The 16,177-nt window shown below is 33.0% G+C and overlaps 1 protein-coding gene across 1 annotated transcript in view; it reads right to left on the bottom strand.

The window, feature by feature from the left end:
- The window catches only part of Fbxl17 (F-box and leucine-rich repeat protein 17), a gene marked incomplete at its 5' end in the record, with an annotated part of 467,949 nt that overhangs the window by 162,670 nt on the left and 289,102 nt on the right, over nt 1-16,177 (bottom strand). The window contains one exon of the mRNA XM_013020319.1: nt 1,025-1,101. Within this exon, the coding sequence (XP_012875773.1) occupies nt 1,025-1,101 (77 nt within the window). The remainder of the gene's footprint in view (nt 1-1,024; nt 1,102-16,177) is intronic.

Here is a 16,177-nt window from a genome sequence, read left to right as displayed (position 1 = left end):
TGAAGACATTAGTAGATGTCAAAACTAATAGAAAAAAAGAATAATGGAATATTAATTTTCTTCAAAGTAGAAAGCATTTATCAACTTTAAACAAATAAAAAATTACAAAAGGGAAAAAGAATCATTTCAGTCTTTTATAATTCAAAATACCTGATTAAAACTGTATTTTGACTAAAATATATAAATTGCTAAGAAAAATAAAAGCTGAACAAGTATAAGCTAGGTTATTTTATTTATTACTACAATAGGATATTATATATTTTCATAATATCTTGCTTTCCTCCAATTTAAAAGGATATTGAAACTTAAGATAATTTAAAATGTTACAAACAATGAGATGTGCAAGACACTATGTTAAAAATGAACTTTACAACTTTCGGGGGGAGGGAGGCAGGAGTTGGACAGGTAGGGAGGGAAGGGTTGGTAGAGGAAAAACAAAGGAGGAGGTAACAATGCTCCATAGGAAATATACTCATTACCTTACTTATGTAATTGCAATCCCTCTGTACAGTATCTTTACAATAAAAAATACATGCAAAAAATAAAATGTTACAAACAAATGCATACCCTTTACTTACCACAGATCTAAATATGGACATCTCTATTACTTAAAAAAACTAAAGCACTAAGAAGGCTGGCCTTTAAAGTGTCAGTAGAAATACATTTGATATGATATTAAAGTTGGCAGATATACTCCGTTTAATAATTTCCTCAGTTATGTTAATTTATTTATATTTAATTGGCCAGAAATTTTTCACTTCTATCCATACCTTTTCTTCCTATGTGAGTGTATTTGCATGTGTGTGTTTATGTGTGTGCATGTGTAATTACATGAACAATGAACTGATATACACATTCATTTTACTCTGGTTCTTAAATCCCAATTTCTCTGCCATTTTGAGGGGAAGTTTCATCATAATTAGTGTAAATGAACAGAAATGGTCTGTATAAGATAATTCCTCTTCTAAGAAAAACCTTTAATGATTTAATAGCCCTTTATTTTTGAAAATGGCTCATAACATACCATAATCTGTGATTTTACAGGACACCAAATACAGCTCTTTCAGGTTTTGTCCTTCCTTTGCAATGACCTCCACACACCTGAAACACACACAAAAAAGTGTTGAGTTATACTAATGCATTTTAAGCTAAATTAGCAATGGTCTGGCCATAAATATAACAGGAAGATGTCAGTAGATGATGAATGCCACAGCTCTCTTCTTTCAACAAACCTCTTTCAAGGTGTTTCAGGAAAAGTATTATATTCCCTGCTTTAAACTTAAGTGCTCTAATTCCTAAGTGGCTTTAATCAAATACATGTATGGCCAGGGCACCTTTAAAAATGACAGATGAAAAAAAGAACGGTCCTATAAGATTACTGATATATTCAGTTACAAAGACAAGTAAACATGTGCTGTGTGAAAGATGACATTTATATAAAAGTAACTGTAATTCAACTATAAAATATTGTTTAGTGGTTATTATAAATATGTAGTGATACTGTTTTAACGCAATTACTAATGTTGAAGTTTGATAACAAAAACTGCACAGTTTACATAAAATGCTATTCACCATAAAAAAATGTCTTAAAAATCTTTAACTTATAGAAGGGATAAATATGCACATAAAAAAGTAGCTTTTTGTTTAAAATGCTTTATTTTTAATAAATTAAGTGAATTACTATGTGAGTTTAGGGCTTTTAATAATCAGACAAATACATATGATTAAAATCATGTCTAATTTTTATTGAAGAAAAAATACTGTTTTGGATAGTGATTTTGTTCTAACAGCCCTGGGAGAATTGTAACATAGAATTCAAATAATTTTTTTAATAATGATTAGCAATTTTATCCATTATGTAGCTCAGTTCCCTATTATATTATAAAAACTTTCATAGTCAAAGTGACATATAGGTATATGCTCCCTTCAGTGCAATCTCTATCTTAATCTTTATAAACAACAGTTAAGTAAAAGGGTAAAAGCAAACAAGAGTCATTAACCTTTTCTAGGAAGTAAGGATCAAGTAATTTGATACCTGTGTGTATAATCCATCAAAAATTACTCATTATCCATCTTTGTCTTTAAGATATTTCATTTACTGCTTGGCTTATTTGTAGAAATCTTCATAAAATGTCAGGAAATTTTATATAATTTTACTTCACAAAATTCATTATTGAAGGTTAAGTTAGTTATAGCAAAGATGCATTTTTCTTTCAAAGTATTTTTATAGAATTTTGTTTAATAGAATGATAAACATTTCAGGTTCTCAGAAAAAAAAAAACAAGCTCTTCTTTGGAAATTCTTTTTTTAAAAGAGATTAATGATAAAAAAGTATATAAGCTTTACCATGACTACAACAAACATAAACCCTTAAAATAGTATGTAATACAATTGTGATTGATACAGATTATTTCAAAGGACATTTAAAACTTAATTCCATGTTATTTGACTTTGATGTAACATTTTAAAAAATTCTCTTAAAAACACAGCTCTAGGAAAAAATAAAATGTTATAGACAATAGACGTTTTTATATATGATTTTAAAGCCAGTTTAAAATGCTAAGAATCAAAATAAAGGTCTATATGATGGCCAAAAAAACTAAATAGTTTAAATCACTTAATATAAATGTTTAGAATAGTGTAAAAAAATTGACCACTTCCTGCAAGATGAGAGACACATTTCACTGTTCTTATAATTTACCAAATCCAATATTCTATGGTGACCACCAAAAAAACTAGCCATTTTATTTTGAAAATTCACATTGAATTCAAGTAGTGTGAAATTCTGTTTTCATATTTGCTTGGAGAAAAACTTTAAACAAATGTAATCATCTTTTTGTATTTCTTTTTTAAAAACTAGATATTCTATATGTTACAAAGCACATATCAACACTAAAGATATACAGAGAAAGCTACACACAGCATATAATACAAATCAGTTTTACTGTACAAGCTAAATCAAATGTGGTTTCACAGGCAAAAAGAACTGATATTGATATTAAATAAGACAATCACTAGATGACAATTGTCCCCAAATTTAATGAAGCCATGGGCATCATGTTTCTTACATGATGGAGAAAATTTCAGGAAGTATAGATGATTATGAACAGATATTATAAGGATTATGTAGTTGGCTCAAAGTGATAGCACATCATTAAGAAGTTTTAAGCACTTTATACACTAAGAAAGGCAGAAGAAATATAAAACTATTTTCCTTTTCCATAGGATCATTTAAGAGTTTTGCTCTATTTTTGAAAGTGCACTTACAAAGGCATTCCCAAATAACTTAATTCTCCTGTAATCATAGCCGATGTGTTAACGATATGCACATCATAGAATTATTAAAATAAAATAATTCATGATTAAAAATCCTATTCCTTGGGAAATATGCAGCAAAATTTAATTTTTTATCATTCATGGATATGATATTATTTGAAGAGAAAAATTCCAAGTTCTGTAAACTGAAACTTTTAACATATTAAAACATAAAACTGAGTGGCTTATGTTATGGGTAAAATAGCTTTTTTATTTAAGACTTGAAAATGGAAGTGGTTTGTGTTACCCTGCTCCTGCCAACTGATGAAAATGGAATACTACCTGATATCACCGGCTACTGATGGAAGCCTTATCTTTCATCTAGGTCGTTTCTCAGGCAGCATGTGGTGATAGCGGGTCATGATGAGAGACCATAGGAGGTAACTGTCCTTTCCTCCTGAAATTTTTAGACTATATTCCAGAATATATTATAGTACACTAGCAGAACACACACAAAAAAGTCCATGAACCACATTTACTCTTTGTACAATCTTGGCTGTAGTCATGAACATTTGTGTATTAATACAACAGCTATCAGTTTATTGTGTAGTACATAAGCAGAAAGCAAAGTGGTAAATCAGTAATTCTTGATAACAGATACACATATAAATTGAACACATATTTTTAAATGGTACCAATAAAACATTTACCACCTTTGAGAAGAGTGACAGGACCAAAGATGCTAGGTCAAATCTTTGTTTTCTCCTACCTCTCATACTCACATGTATCACAGAGAATATGCATCAATCCCAGTGTCCCTAGGGATAAGCCAGGAACCCCTAAATTCAGAATCTAGAATTCAAAATTTTCTCCCTCCTCTTCCATTTCCTGTCCCCCTATTATTCGCTAGAATAACACAGGCCAACATTCTATATACTCAATATATTAAAGGTCTTTCCTGTATGCTAGGATAAGAAATTATAACATTCGGAAAAATAACTATGGCCTTAAGAAAAACAATCATGTATACATTAATAAGAAGGAAATTCATATTTTGGAAAAATGTAAGAAAAATACCAAAGAATAGCAATTTTTTTCTTTTATTCTTTTATTGTGAAAATACTGTACAGAGGGGTTATAATTACGTGGGCAAGATAATGAGTACGTTTCTTATCAAGCATTGTTGCCTCCTCCTTTGTTTCCTCTTACCATCTCTTCCCATCTCCCTCCCCCCCACCCTGCCCCAGCCCCCCAACCTTGTCCCCCTCCCCCGCCAAAGTTGTAAAGTTCATTTTTAGGGATACAGGCGGACCCATTGCAACAATGAGATGTACAAGACATTAGGTCAAAAAGCAATGTTTTCTTTTCAAGTACCTAAGGAAGATCAAGTAAAATTATAAACCGTCTTTCTGAGTTCTTAAAAAATAAGAGAAGAGGGGCTGGGAAGGTGGCTCAGTGGTAGAGTGCTTGCCTTGCATGCCTGAGGCCCTGGGTTCGAGTCCTCAGCACCACATAAGCAAAAAGAAAAAAGGTGGAAGTGGCACTGTGGCTCAAGTGGTAGAGTGCTAGCCATGAGCTGAAGAGCTGAGGGACAGTGCCCAGGCCCAGAGTTCAGGCCCCATGACCGGACCCCCCCCCAAAAAAGAGAAGATATTGTCTTTAACAAGAGGAAAGAATGAATGAAAAATATATTCTAGTCTCACCTATAAGGAGCCACAAAACAGCTATCACTTTTAAAGACTTTATCATCATTTTATCTAAAATGAAGGTCCATATAAAATTTTTCTCCCATCAAATGTTCTATGTTCATTTGCATATTCTAGTTTATTCTGAAATTGATTATTTTCTTGTTGTTATGTTCTGGCAGGGGTCTGAAGAGAATTTTTTTAAATGTTACTATTGTAAATTCTTGAGTAACACACACACACACACACACACACACACACACACACATATTCTTTCGGATTTCAGAAAAGTGCCAGAAAACATGCTCCGAAGTAAAGCATCCAGAATTATTTTTATAATAACATAATTTTAGGCACTTTTGTTTTCTGGTAATGTTTAAAACACACCTAAAACACTTGACAAGATTGAAAAGCAATGGAACAGTTATTTTTGTGAACTATATAAGGTTTTCTTTTTTTTTGTTGTTCAAAGAAAAGAAGGCATTACTTAAGTTTCAGGGGAGGGAAGTATCTGTCTCCTTAGCAGTAGACTCTAATCACCTGATTTATGTGAAGGGTAAAGGTTAATGAATTAAGCTGTGTAAGCTTCAAAACTATCAAAGGAATTCAAAAGACGTTTGAATTATGGAAAACAACAGCCCATTCTACATACATACCAAATTTTTATGTTTTTTTGTCTCCTCCTCAAAAGCTAGAACATGGCATTAGTGACAATTGAAAAGAACTAATGAGGAAATATGACTACATTGCTTGCAAGAGGAGTGTCCTAGGAGACCTTGTTACTGTTTGTGATGTGCTTCAAACCAAAAAGAAGCTAATTGGAGCTGCCAGACACAGGTTTGCAAATCTCACGTTAAAGGACAGGCTCAATCACCTCAGAGGTGTGAAAGAAATGTCCCCATTAGGGATGCATTAGTATGTGGCCTGGTGAATTTCTAAATAAACTTTAGGATATTCTTTCCCAAGTCGTTTTCATATTTGAAATATACATATATCTTGAAAACAAAGGAAAAAATTCAGCAAGACAAAAGCAACCTCACAGATTTCAGAAGTGGGTTGTAAAGTAATGGGGAATGAGTATAGCAAGGAGCTATGTATGTTTAAAACTGAATAAACCTATAGATGAAATCTCAAAATTCTTGAAACGCAAACACATTATTAAAGTGATCTATGAAGGGATTGTTGAACTAGAACTTCAATTTCATCATTTCTTAAAACTAACAAGCCAACAAGTAAACCCACATTTTAGAGATTTTAAAAATAGGCTTTAGAAATCTCAGTGCGTATGCACATGCGCACATGTGCGTGCAAGCGCACAAACATACATACACACACAAGGTTTTACAAGATCCAAAAAGAGTGACAGGGAACAAAGTTAGCCTCACTAAGTGCTGTGGAAGCTCATCCTGATTAATTCATCTAACACAACAACAGTAATAGCAGAGGTTACCTAAACTGATTGTGGCATCTGAGGAAGTATAATGGTGTCCGGTTGATTTTTCAAGCCTTAAATTCAGTTTTGTTAAAAATAATACAATCTCAGCACCATAAATACATGGGTATGCTTTACAGGTACATTCTGCTTTCAGTAAGTGTATTATGTAAAATATTTCTATGTTTAAAAAAAGAGCAAATGGATAGGAAAATATTTTAAATGAGTAAATTCAAACGTCTATTATTAGTATTTCTCCTTATATCACAATATAATTTCATTCACGAGCTTTATATTGGTAAGTACTTTTTCCAGTAACAAGTTAGTTTAAATTTTCAAAAGAGCATACAATAGTTATTTTTGTCTTTAAGTTGAATAACTGCACATATCTGACAGATGTAAGATTATTTCAAGAAAGAACAGATGGCACCAAGGTGGTATGTTGAGAAAACTTTGTGTTTTATAGGACACTTTCTTGTAAATGCAATTCTGTATTTTCTCAGTTAAAAACACAATACCAATTTTTATTTTTTATTAATAAGTTTTTTTATTGTGAAAATATGGTACAGAGGGGTTACAATTACATGAGCAAGGTAATGAGTACATTTCTTATCAAGCATTGTTGCCTCCTCCTTTGTTTTTCCCCTTACCATCCCTGCCCTCCCATCTACACGACTACACCTCCCCCCCTGAAAGTTGTAAAGTTCATTTTTGACATAGCATCTTGTACATTTTATTGTTGCAATGGTTCCACCTGTATCCCTATTTAAACAATTTGTTTTTTCTCCTCCCCTCCCCAAATTATACCAACATCAAAACAATACCAATCTTTAAATGTAAAATTCTGAAGAATTTTACACAGATTTTTTTATAGAAGATATACATATATTTTAAAGGATTGATTTACAATAAAAATACTAAAGCATTTGCTTAATGTATGTTCTTAATATACCACTAGAGCAAAGATTAGAAGTGACAGGGAAAATGTCACCAACTCCACCAGTTAACAACAATTACCTTGGGACCCTTATTAAATCCTCATTTACCAAATGGTACTTTCTGGAAAGCCAGTATCTAATTAGTGAATCTGAGACCTATTTATGCATTTGCCACTTAAAACAGTGGCAAATTGGTTTCTATTTTGTCACAGAGAAAAGTAAGGAAAGGCTACAAAGTAGTAACAGGAACTTGTTCTCATTTTTACAAATGAGACATATCATAGCAAGTGGTCTATAAACTGAAATATTATTGAAACTTAATTTATTTGGGTTTAACATATCTTCAAGGAGATGAGGTAGATTTGGTCATTTGCTGATTCTTTCTGGACTACCTCTCCCTAAGTGACTCTAACATTAGATAGGTCTCCTACTGAAAAGCAATAGGACTCAATATTGAAAAGGTAATAAAAGACAACGTAATATTTTCTAAAATATTTATATATATATATTTATCATGAACCACTTGCTTTGAAAATACTTTTCATATTATTCATGTAAGACAACGTCATTTAGTTTAGTTGTTTTGCGCTTTTTTTTTTTTGGCAGGGGGCGGGGGCTTAGCTTTTTCTTTTCCCAGAGCTGAGGATGGAACTGAGGGCTTTTCACTTGCTAGGCAAGTGCTCTTCCCACTGAGCTAAATCTGAAACCCCATCATTTAATTTAAATCGGGTTAGGATGTTTTCCAGATGGAATAAATCCCTACATGAAAATATACATTTCCTTTAACTTCTAAGGAACAAGATGGTTACAGGTTTCCCTTGAGAGTAGAGCTGGAGATCTAAGTAACAAGGACTTAACTCTAATATTTTGGATATATTGATTCCTAAATCTTATTTTCAATATAGTCATTGTTTCATCTTTTACCAGAATAAGTTGAGCTAATGTTTTGGAAGCATTCCCCAAAATATGCAAGGGAAGGAAAAAAATGCTCAGTGTAAGTCAATAATATTTTATTGAATACAAACATGTTATAAACACTAAATGATGATCATTATTATAAAATGCTTTATCTTTGATGGATCAAATACTATTTTACTTTTCTTCTTATTAAAATTTATAACTCAGAGTAGAAAAAAATCATACCAGTATCTTTAAAATTACTAAAAAAATCAACAAAGTAGTGTTATTTTACGATAACAGAAACATTAAAATAAAAGAAATAAATTAGAGGCAAGGTTTTTTATTCATAATTAGTTATACTTCAATTGGGAAGAAATATAACTAATTGGAAATTGCAAATATTAAGAAACTTTCTTGTTTTAAGTTTTTTATGGCTAGTAAGTCTAGGGGGGATCCAGACACTGGAGTGATAACACAGCTAAAGCTGGCACTATTGTTTTGATGTTCTTCCATATTTTGATATTGTCCTCTATACTTTAATATAGAGGACAAACAAAAAGATTGTATAACTTTACATGTGACAAAAATTTACTATGTGAAACCAAACTAAGTTCTTAAGAAAAATGTGTGTGTGTATGTGTGTGTGTGTGTGTGTGTGTGTGTGGCACTCTATTTGAGAACATTCTTTAAAAAAGGTAAAAAAGGTCAAGCTCCAAACTATTCCTCCCACTAATAGTAAATAAAAGGCTTAATAGTAATGCTTAGCAATATTTCAAAATGATACTTGTCAAAGTTCCAAATAGCTAACACATAGGCTAGAAGCATGGCTCAAATGGTAGAGAACCAGGCATGCAAATAACCAAATAGCTAAAATAATTATTGTGAAATTTAGATGCAGTACAAAATACAGAGTTGATGACACTCTCTCTGTCCTCCACCCTTTACTCTAATTACTGCCTCAATTCATTTTTATAATCAAATACATTTTAAGCTCCCTTTTATTTTTAAATGGCTGACTAAATTATTTCGGATGAAAGCATTCAGTAAATGAGATTTAGGCATCACTCACGAAAGAGTTAAGTACTTCCTTACCAGAAGACAGCCACAACTCTGCTTTGTAGTGACTAATTGCCTCTTTAACCCCTGCACTCTGGGAGCTGGCCTGTGCTTCAATACCAGTTTTGTGATACAGCCAAAGACTGATGTTCAACACAGACCTCCCATGACCTGTGTAGTCAAGGAGTCAACTCAGACAAGATGCTGACAAAAGGTTTCCTTCTCGTTTGGGAAGGCGGAGAACCTCTTTTTGGCTAAGCCAAATTCTCAGAAGACTATAGAAGTTAGGAGGTAAGGACAATTCATCAAAGTGAAAGGGACGGATTCTTACTTCAGCTAACAAACATTGTAAACATCCCAAAGTACTACAAAAAATTTCGTCTGAGAAAGTAGGTGTGAGGTATGAAAAAAGAGAGAAAGCTTTAACTGTTTTAAATGCAATGAAGAGAGTACTATTTTGACTTCTTTGAAAGCAAATGCAAAGGAAAAGCAAGTCAATATGTCCCTTTTGAATGTCTGTTTCCCTTACGTTTTAAGTACTCATACTAAAGAAATCTGCATTTTGTCATTAATTTTTAAGACTAACCTTCTGGCCTGATGAACAAGGAATAAATGGATTAGTTTTTGCATGTGATTTTTAGTGGAGATTATATAAATCTAATTCTATAGCTAGGACAACACAATAGTCATGGCTTATTACTAGTTTTTAAAAAGGAAGCAATAAAGAAGGACCTCTGGGAGCAGGAAAGGTATAAGCAAGTGGACCAAAGTAACCTTCATATGTATTCAGAAAGAAGAAAAAGATCACACAAGCTGTAGGAAGAGAGAGACACCACATAAATTTGACCTTATTGATGCTTAGCTAGATTGAACTCTGAACCCTTTGAGGCTTAATGATCATCACTGCTGAATACATAAAACCTGCTTCCAAGGCTTTGGGACTGCCATGCTCAACTCCCATTTCCCCCATATCATTACCTATTAATGCTCATGTCAGAGGTGAATCATCTTTGTTCTAACATTTATAGGAAAGAGAGGCAGCAGGTCAAGTTTAGTTGTTTTGGCATATTATATTTACACAGTAAAAAAATTTATTTAAAACAAAGAAATAACAGTCAATTTTGTTTAAAGCTGTATATATATATATATTTTTAATGACAATATGGCACTCAATCTTTCATAATAACTACACAGTTACTTTAAATACGTGGTTTACTTTTTTTTAATCCCCAAGGAAGTAAGATAGTTTCAGTTAATTTTTATTCATCCGAAAGAAAACAAATTCTTCCACATTGTTGCCTAATATTCAAGTAAGTACAAAAGGATGAAATTTAGAAATTCTAGAGAAAGATTTTTGAATCTTAGCTTTTCTGGCTTTTAGGCTACATCAATGATTCTTGACATTTGAAATCAATTTGCCTATATGATATAACGAAGGTTTCTTTCAAAAATTTCAATTTATACAACAATGCAAAGACTTGCAAGACAATATGATGGAAATGAACTTTACAACTGGGGGAGGGCATTGCAGGGGGAGGGAAAACAGGTGAAAAATGAGGCAGGGGGAATACTGTTCGACAAGAAATGTACTCACTACCTTATGTATGTAACTGTAACCCCTCTGTATATCACCTTGACAATAAAATTAAATTTAAAAAAGGATTTGATTATAAACAATTCATGTAAGTCATAATATATTATATATGTATGCATGAACATTTATAAGCATAATTCTTAATAAATACATTTCCCTTTAGTAATACTGAAACTAAATCAACAAATAGATAATTGAAGTAAATACATAAGACAAAGAAATTTAGCAGCCTCACACTTGAAATACTATAATTACTAAATCCAGGTTGTTTTGCCTGGACTAGTCATCAGTCTATTCCCTATGAAGGGAAAACATCTCTTTGTTCATAAGGAAAGTGGCAGAAAACTAATGAAACCAATGTAGAGGACTGATAGAAACCATAGGGGGGAAGCATTACCCATTTTCTCCTTGCAGAAAGTTGCAAACGCAAGACAGCAAATAAACACAGTGAAGGGAAAAGGCATTTACTATTTGTTTCAGACAGTGGGTACCTCTGCAGGAAACATCATGTCTGATAGTCATCAGAAGAAAGTAACACACTCTGTATTCAGCTTTATGTTATTTTATACTATAGATCAAGAGGAATGTTAGTTACTGTTCTGTATGCATAATGAACCAATCATTTAGCAGAACAAACTAGTAGTAGTAAATTTCTTCTCTACATAGAAAACACTTCCCTCGGGGCTGGGAAGGTGGCTCAGTGGTAGAGCGCTTGCCTTGCGTGCATGAGGCCCTGGGTTCAATTCCTCAGCACCACATAAGCAAAAAGAAAAAACCCGGAAGTGGCACTGTGGCTCAAGAGATAGAGCGCTAGCCTTGAGCTGAAGTGCTGAGGGACAGCGCCCAGGCCCAGAGTTCAGGCCCCATGACCGGACCAAAAAAAAAAGAAAACACTTCCCTGTAGTACCCAACTAATAGAAGAATTTATTTTGATAGTCCAAGCAAGCTTAAGCATTGGAACAAGTTCATTATTTTCTAAAGTAATGTCGGAATAAAAAAGAAAGAGAACCAAGCATTTAAAAGGGATGTTGAGTAAAAGTTCTTGGAGTCACTGGGTAAGTTTTGTGCTTCTATGAGATTTAAAGGTATCAGCAATGTTGTTCTGGTAATGACAAAGAGTTTAACACAAAAATGGAGAGCATATATTTTTGGTGATCTTTTGTGGAAAGGTAAACATAGGTCATCACACATAGGCCACTTAACAGCTTTGGAGAGTTGGGGAAAATGATAGCAATTTAATGTTATGTTATACTTTTTAAAAGGTGAAAGAAATTATAAGAGGTTATAGTCTAAGCAATCTTGTGAAATGAACAAATCTTAAGTGCAATCTTGAATTGCTATGATGGTCTAAACTAATCTTAGTGAATTTTTTTGAGTCAAAAATTATTGACTCATTTGTAAAAACAGCTACTTTCTAGGAATTTTGCTCTTTCTTTTTATAATAATCTGTTATAAAACTTTATACTTAATAAAAATAGAATCAGGTTTTATGTACTCTTCTATATAAGTACTGATTTTTTTAATTACATGCAAAGTTCTAAAACTTATCTGTGGTATTTCATGTCAAGAGTGATTTTTTTTTTCTTGATCATATTTTGGTTACAAGAGGTATCCCAGTATACAAATATACTGTAGTTTATTCATTTTTTTCTTGAAGGACACATAGGTGGTTTGCAGTTGTGGGGAAATTACAGATAAAATTGCTATGAACATTCTTGGACAGTCTTTTTTGTGGAGATATGCTTTCATTCCTTGTGAGCAAAACCCCAGGTGTAGAATTGGTGAGCCACAGACTATCTGCATAGTAGGTATATAATTAGCTTCACAAGAGACACCCCTGTCTTTTTCCAAAAGTTGCCATACCATTTTACATTCTCACTAACACATATGTTGTATTTGCTTTACCTTAGCAACTATATTTTAATTTTGGCCATTCAAATATCTTTCATGATGGTAATTTTACTATTGCTCTCTTGATTAAGAAAATATACAGTACAACAAAATACAAAAAATAGTCAATATTTTAGAACTAATTCATACATTGCAAATTTGTTTTCAAAATTCTTAAGGTATAAAAATATACCTACATTTTATAAATTATTCATTTTACTAACAATGCTTGGTACAGATCCCTTGCAACAGATTTTTGGGCCCTTATAACAATGTTCCACATGCTAATTCCTTGGGGGTGTTCTATTTCCATTATCACCTTTATTCAAGCAATCTCATATTAACAGGATCATTTCCAGCGACTTTCAGTCCATTTTATATGCTGTCAAAATCATGAATGTAGCCTTCACATTTTCACTTACAAGTTCATCTACAAGTTGGGAACTGATCTAAAAGTCAGCTCAAATATGATCACCTGTTACAATTAAGTTTGTCATTGAAGGTTTCTTCTCTTAACTAAATATATATCCATATATGAGAAACATTACATAATGCTATGATACACAGAATATATTACTTATTCCATAACCAGAATTTTTTTTTTTTTTTTGCTGGGGAGGGGGGGTGAGGGGAGGTCGGTCGTGGGGCCTGAACTCTGGGCCTGGGCGCTACCCCTGAGCTCTTCAGTTCAAGGTGAGCACTCTACCACTTGAGCCACTGCGCCACTTCTAGCTTTTTCTGCTTATGTCATACTGAGGAATAGAACCCTGGACCTCATTCATACAAGGCAAGCACTCTACCACTGAGTCACCTTCCCAGCCCCAAGAGCATTTTTTAGGTGTTGTATTAGCCAGAAAAGTAAAAGCTTGAGACCATGGGCCTCTTAGTAGTTTTCTTTAATCATTCGGGGGCGGTGGGGGGGGGGGGAGGGGGAGGAGGTAAAGAAAGAGAAAAGAAAAGAATTTCTTTTCTTTGACTGTTTCTAATTTCAAGTGAATGGCCCAATTTTGAAAAAGATGCACTCTACTGGTTTTCACAGAAATATGCATAAAACCCTGCACTGAATATGCAAAAATATTTTAAGTTTTCAAGTGAATAAAAGAATGTTTATTGCTACTGGATAAATTCAATATTTTTTTCTACTCAGACGCAAAAGCAGAACAAAATAATTTACAAAATTAAATTGATAGTCTATCATCTGTTTTTCCATTGTAAATAATCGGTGTTGCATAAACAACCAAATACTTGGTTTAAAAAAGTCATTGTAAATATGAACTCTACATAAAATGTAGGCATAAGTCTTTTGAAGAATTCAATTAATGCTTGAGACATACAAAATTTCAAAATAAACCAAAGTAAGTCAAGCATAATACAAGTGTTATTTTTTTAATTTGAGGATTTCTTCTAATTCTGAAATACTTTTGGATACTTTTGGATATATAATATACAATTCTAAATATATTAATAACATGTTACTATAAATCTCACATAATCCAATTATTTAATGAAAAAGATGTTATTATTTTATTAATACACAGAAATAAACTAAGATGTCTTTGAAACTACATACTTTTGCAATATTCTACTACTTAAGCCATAAGTCAAGCAAAAAAAACTCAAGAGCAGTGCCCAGACCCTAAGTTCAAGCCCTAGTATGCCTCTAACTCCTCCCCCTTTCCCCGACACACACACCAACAGGTACTCATGTTTACACACCTTTCATTTAAAGACTGGAATTAATGTCTACAAATAACTTCAAGAGAATAAATAAATACATGCCGCTGCAAAGATGGACAGATTTCAAATAACTGGGTTGAAACAATCTCCCATACTGGGGCTGGGAAGTTGGCTCAGTGGTAGAGTGCTTGCCTTGCATGCATGTGGCCCTGAGTTTGATTCCTCAGCACCACATAAACAGAAAAAGCCAGAAGTGGTGCTGTGGCTTAAGAGGTAGAGCGCTAGCTTTGAGCTCAAAAGCTGAGGGACAGCGCCCAGGCCCAGAGCTCAAGCCCCACTACCAACAAAATAGATAGATAGATGATAGATAGATAGATAGATAGATAGATAGATAGATAGATGATAGATAGATAGATAGATAATCTCCAATACTAACTAGTAGAACCATTTCAGAATTATTTGAGGGAACAAGAATTTTACAGGGTTATGAGACTATGCATCTGTAAGTACAATGTGGACATAATTGTTATTGAACCTGTTTTTGATGCTTACATCCAGATACCCTGAGTCTGGTTTTCAGCTAAACAATCTTTTACCCATGCCATATAAGATTCATGGAGACTATGAAGTCCTTTGAGACTGTAATTTCATTAACAACAATTACAAAACCCTAAACTGTACAACAAATAAAAAGATAACCAAGTCAAATTTTCTCTGATAGTTTATGATGCCATTGCTATGATGAGACACTAAGTATGTGCTTGTTGTGCATGCCAGTAATCCAGTACATGCCTGATCTAGTAACAACTTGACAGCTCCTTAGTCATCAACACTTATTCTATCATTTTATGTACTAAAATGATTTTGAAACATTTTATTCAAATTTTGTCCCGTCTATTTCTTTCCATTTTGTTTGTACTAGATATTAATTTCTGCCCCAGAGGTTCTATATCACTCTGTCTCTCTATCTGACTTGGTCTACTGAACACACAGAGATGGGATCTATAGATAGTTTCTATTTGGTATCTGAAAACCTTTCACGTACTTAGACCTAACTGAAATCACAAAGAGTCATCACAGCCATATTCTGTGGGGCTGAATCAGTGCTTTAAACAAACATTTAATATAAAAGCCTTTAGGTGAGCAGCTAACTTTGTAGTTGTTATAGATCCCATCACTCCCTAATATCTACTTACTACTTTAAACTCATGTATGTTCAATGTCTAGTACTCATAGACATTTAACTTCCAAAACTCTGAAGACACTATATAGACATAAGCTCCATGTAGTTTTATAGCATGAACTGAGATACAAGCATTTGTGTTTTCTCAGAATGACTGTTGTTCTTGAACCACTGTCTTCCTTCTTTCTTTTGTAACACTGTAGCAGTACATCATCACTGTTAACTTGACTTCTAACCTGGTCTAACTGGTCTACTCATCACATAGTAATCAACAAGCAAGCTCTGTATTTTAATCGTCTTTAGAGACCAGTTTGTGGTAATAAGATCAGTCAGGTCATTGTATATAATTGGCATTCTAAATAACAATAACAAATATACCACTTTTATTGAGACTATTTCAGCCAAATAAGACATTAATTTTAGGCACAGGGAATAAATTAATTGATGCTACTAGGACAAATATATTTGCAAGCTTCTCCTATAAAAGGGATTAAAATCACACAGTCAATATATTAAAAAGATTTTTTTAAACCTGTGCATGTAGATACCTAGGGTTAAAATTAGAAA

Source organism: Dipodomys ordii, unplaced genomic scaffold, assembly GCF_000151885.1.
Source record: "Dipodomys ordii isolate 6190 unplaced genomic scaffold, Dord_2.0 Scaffold50, whole genome shotgun sequence".
NCBI classification, from domain to species: domain Eukaryota; kingdom Metazoa; phylum Chordata; class Mammalia; order Rodentia; family Heteromyidae; genus Dipodomys; species Dipodomys ordii.
The sequence above is the reverse complement of the archived record's forward strand: the minus strand, read 5'-3'. Positions and strand labels throughout refer to the sequence as shown.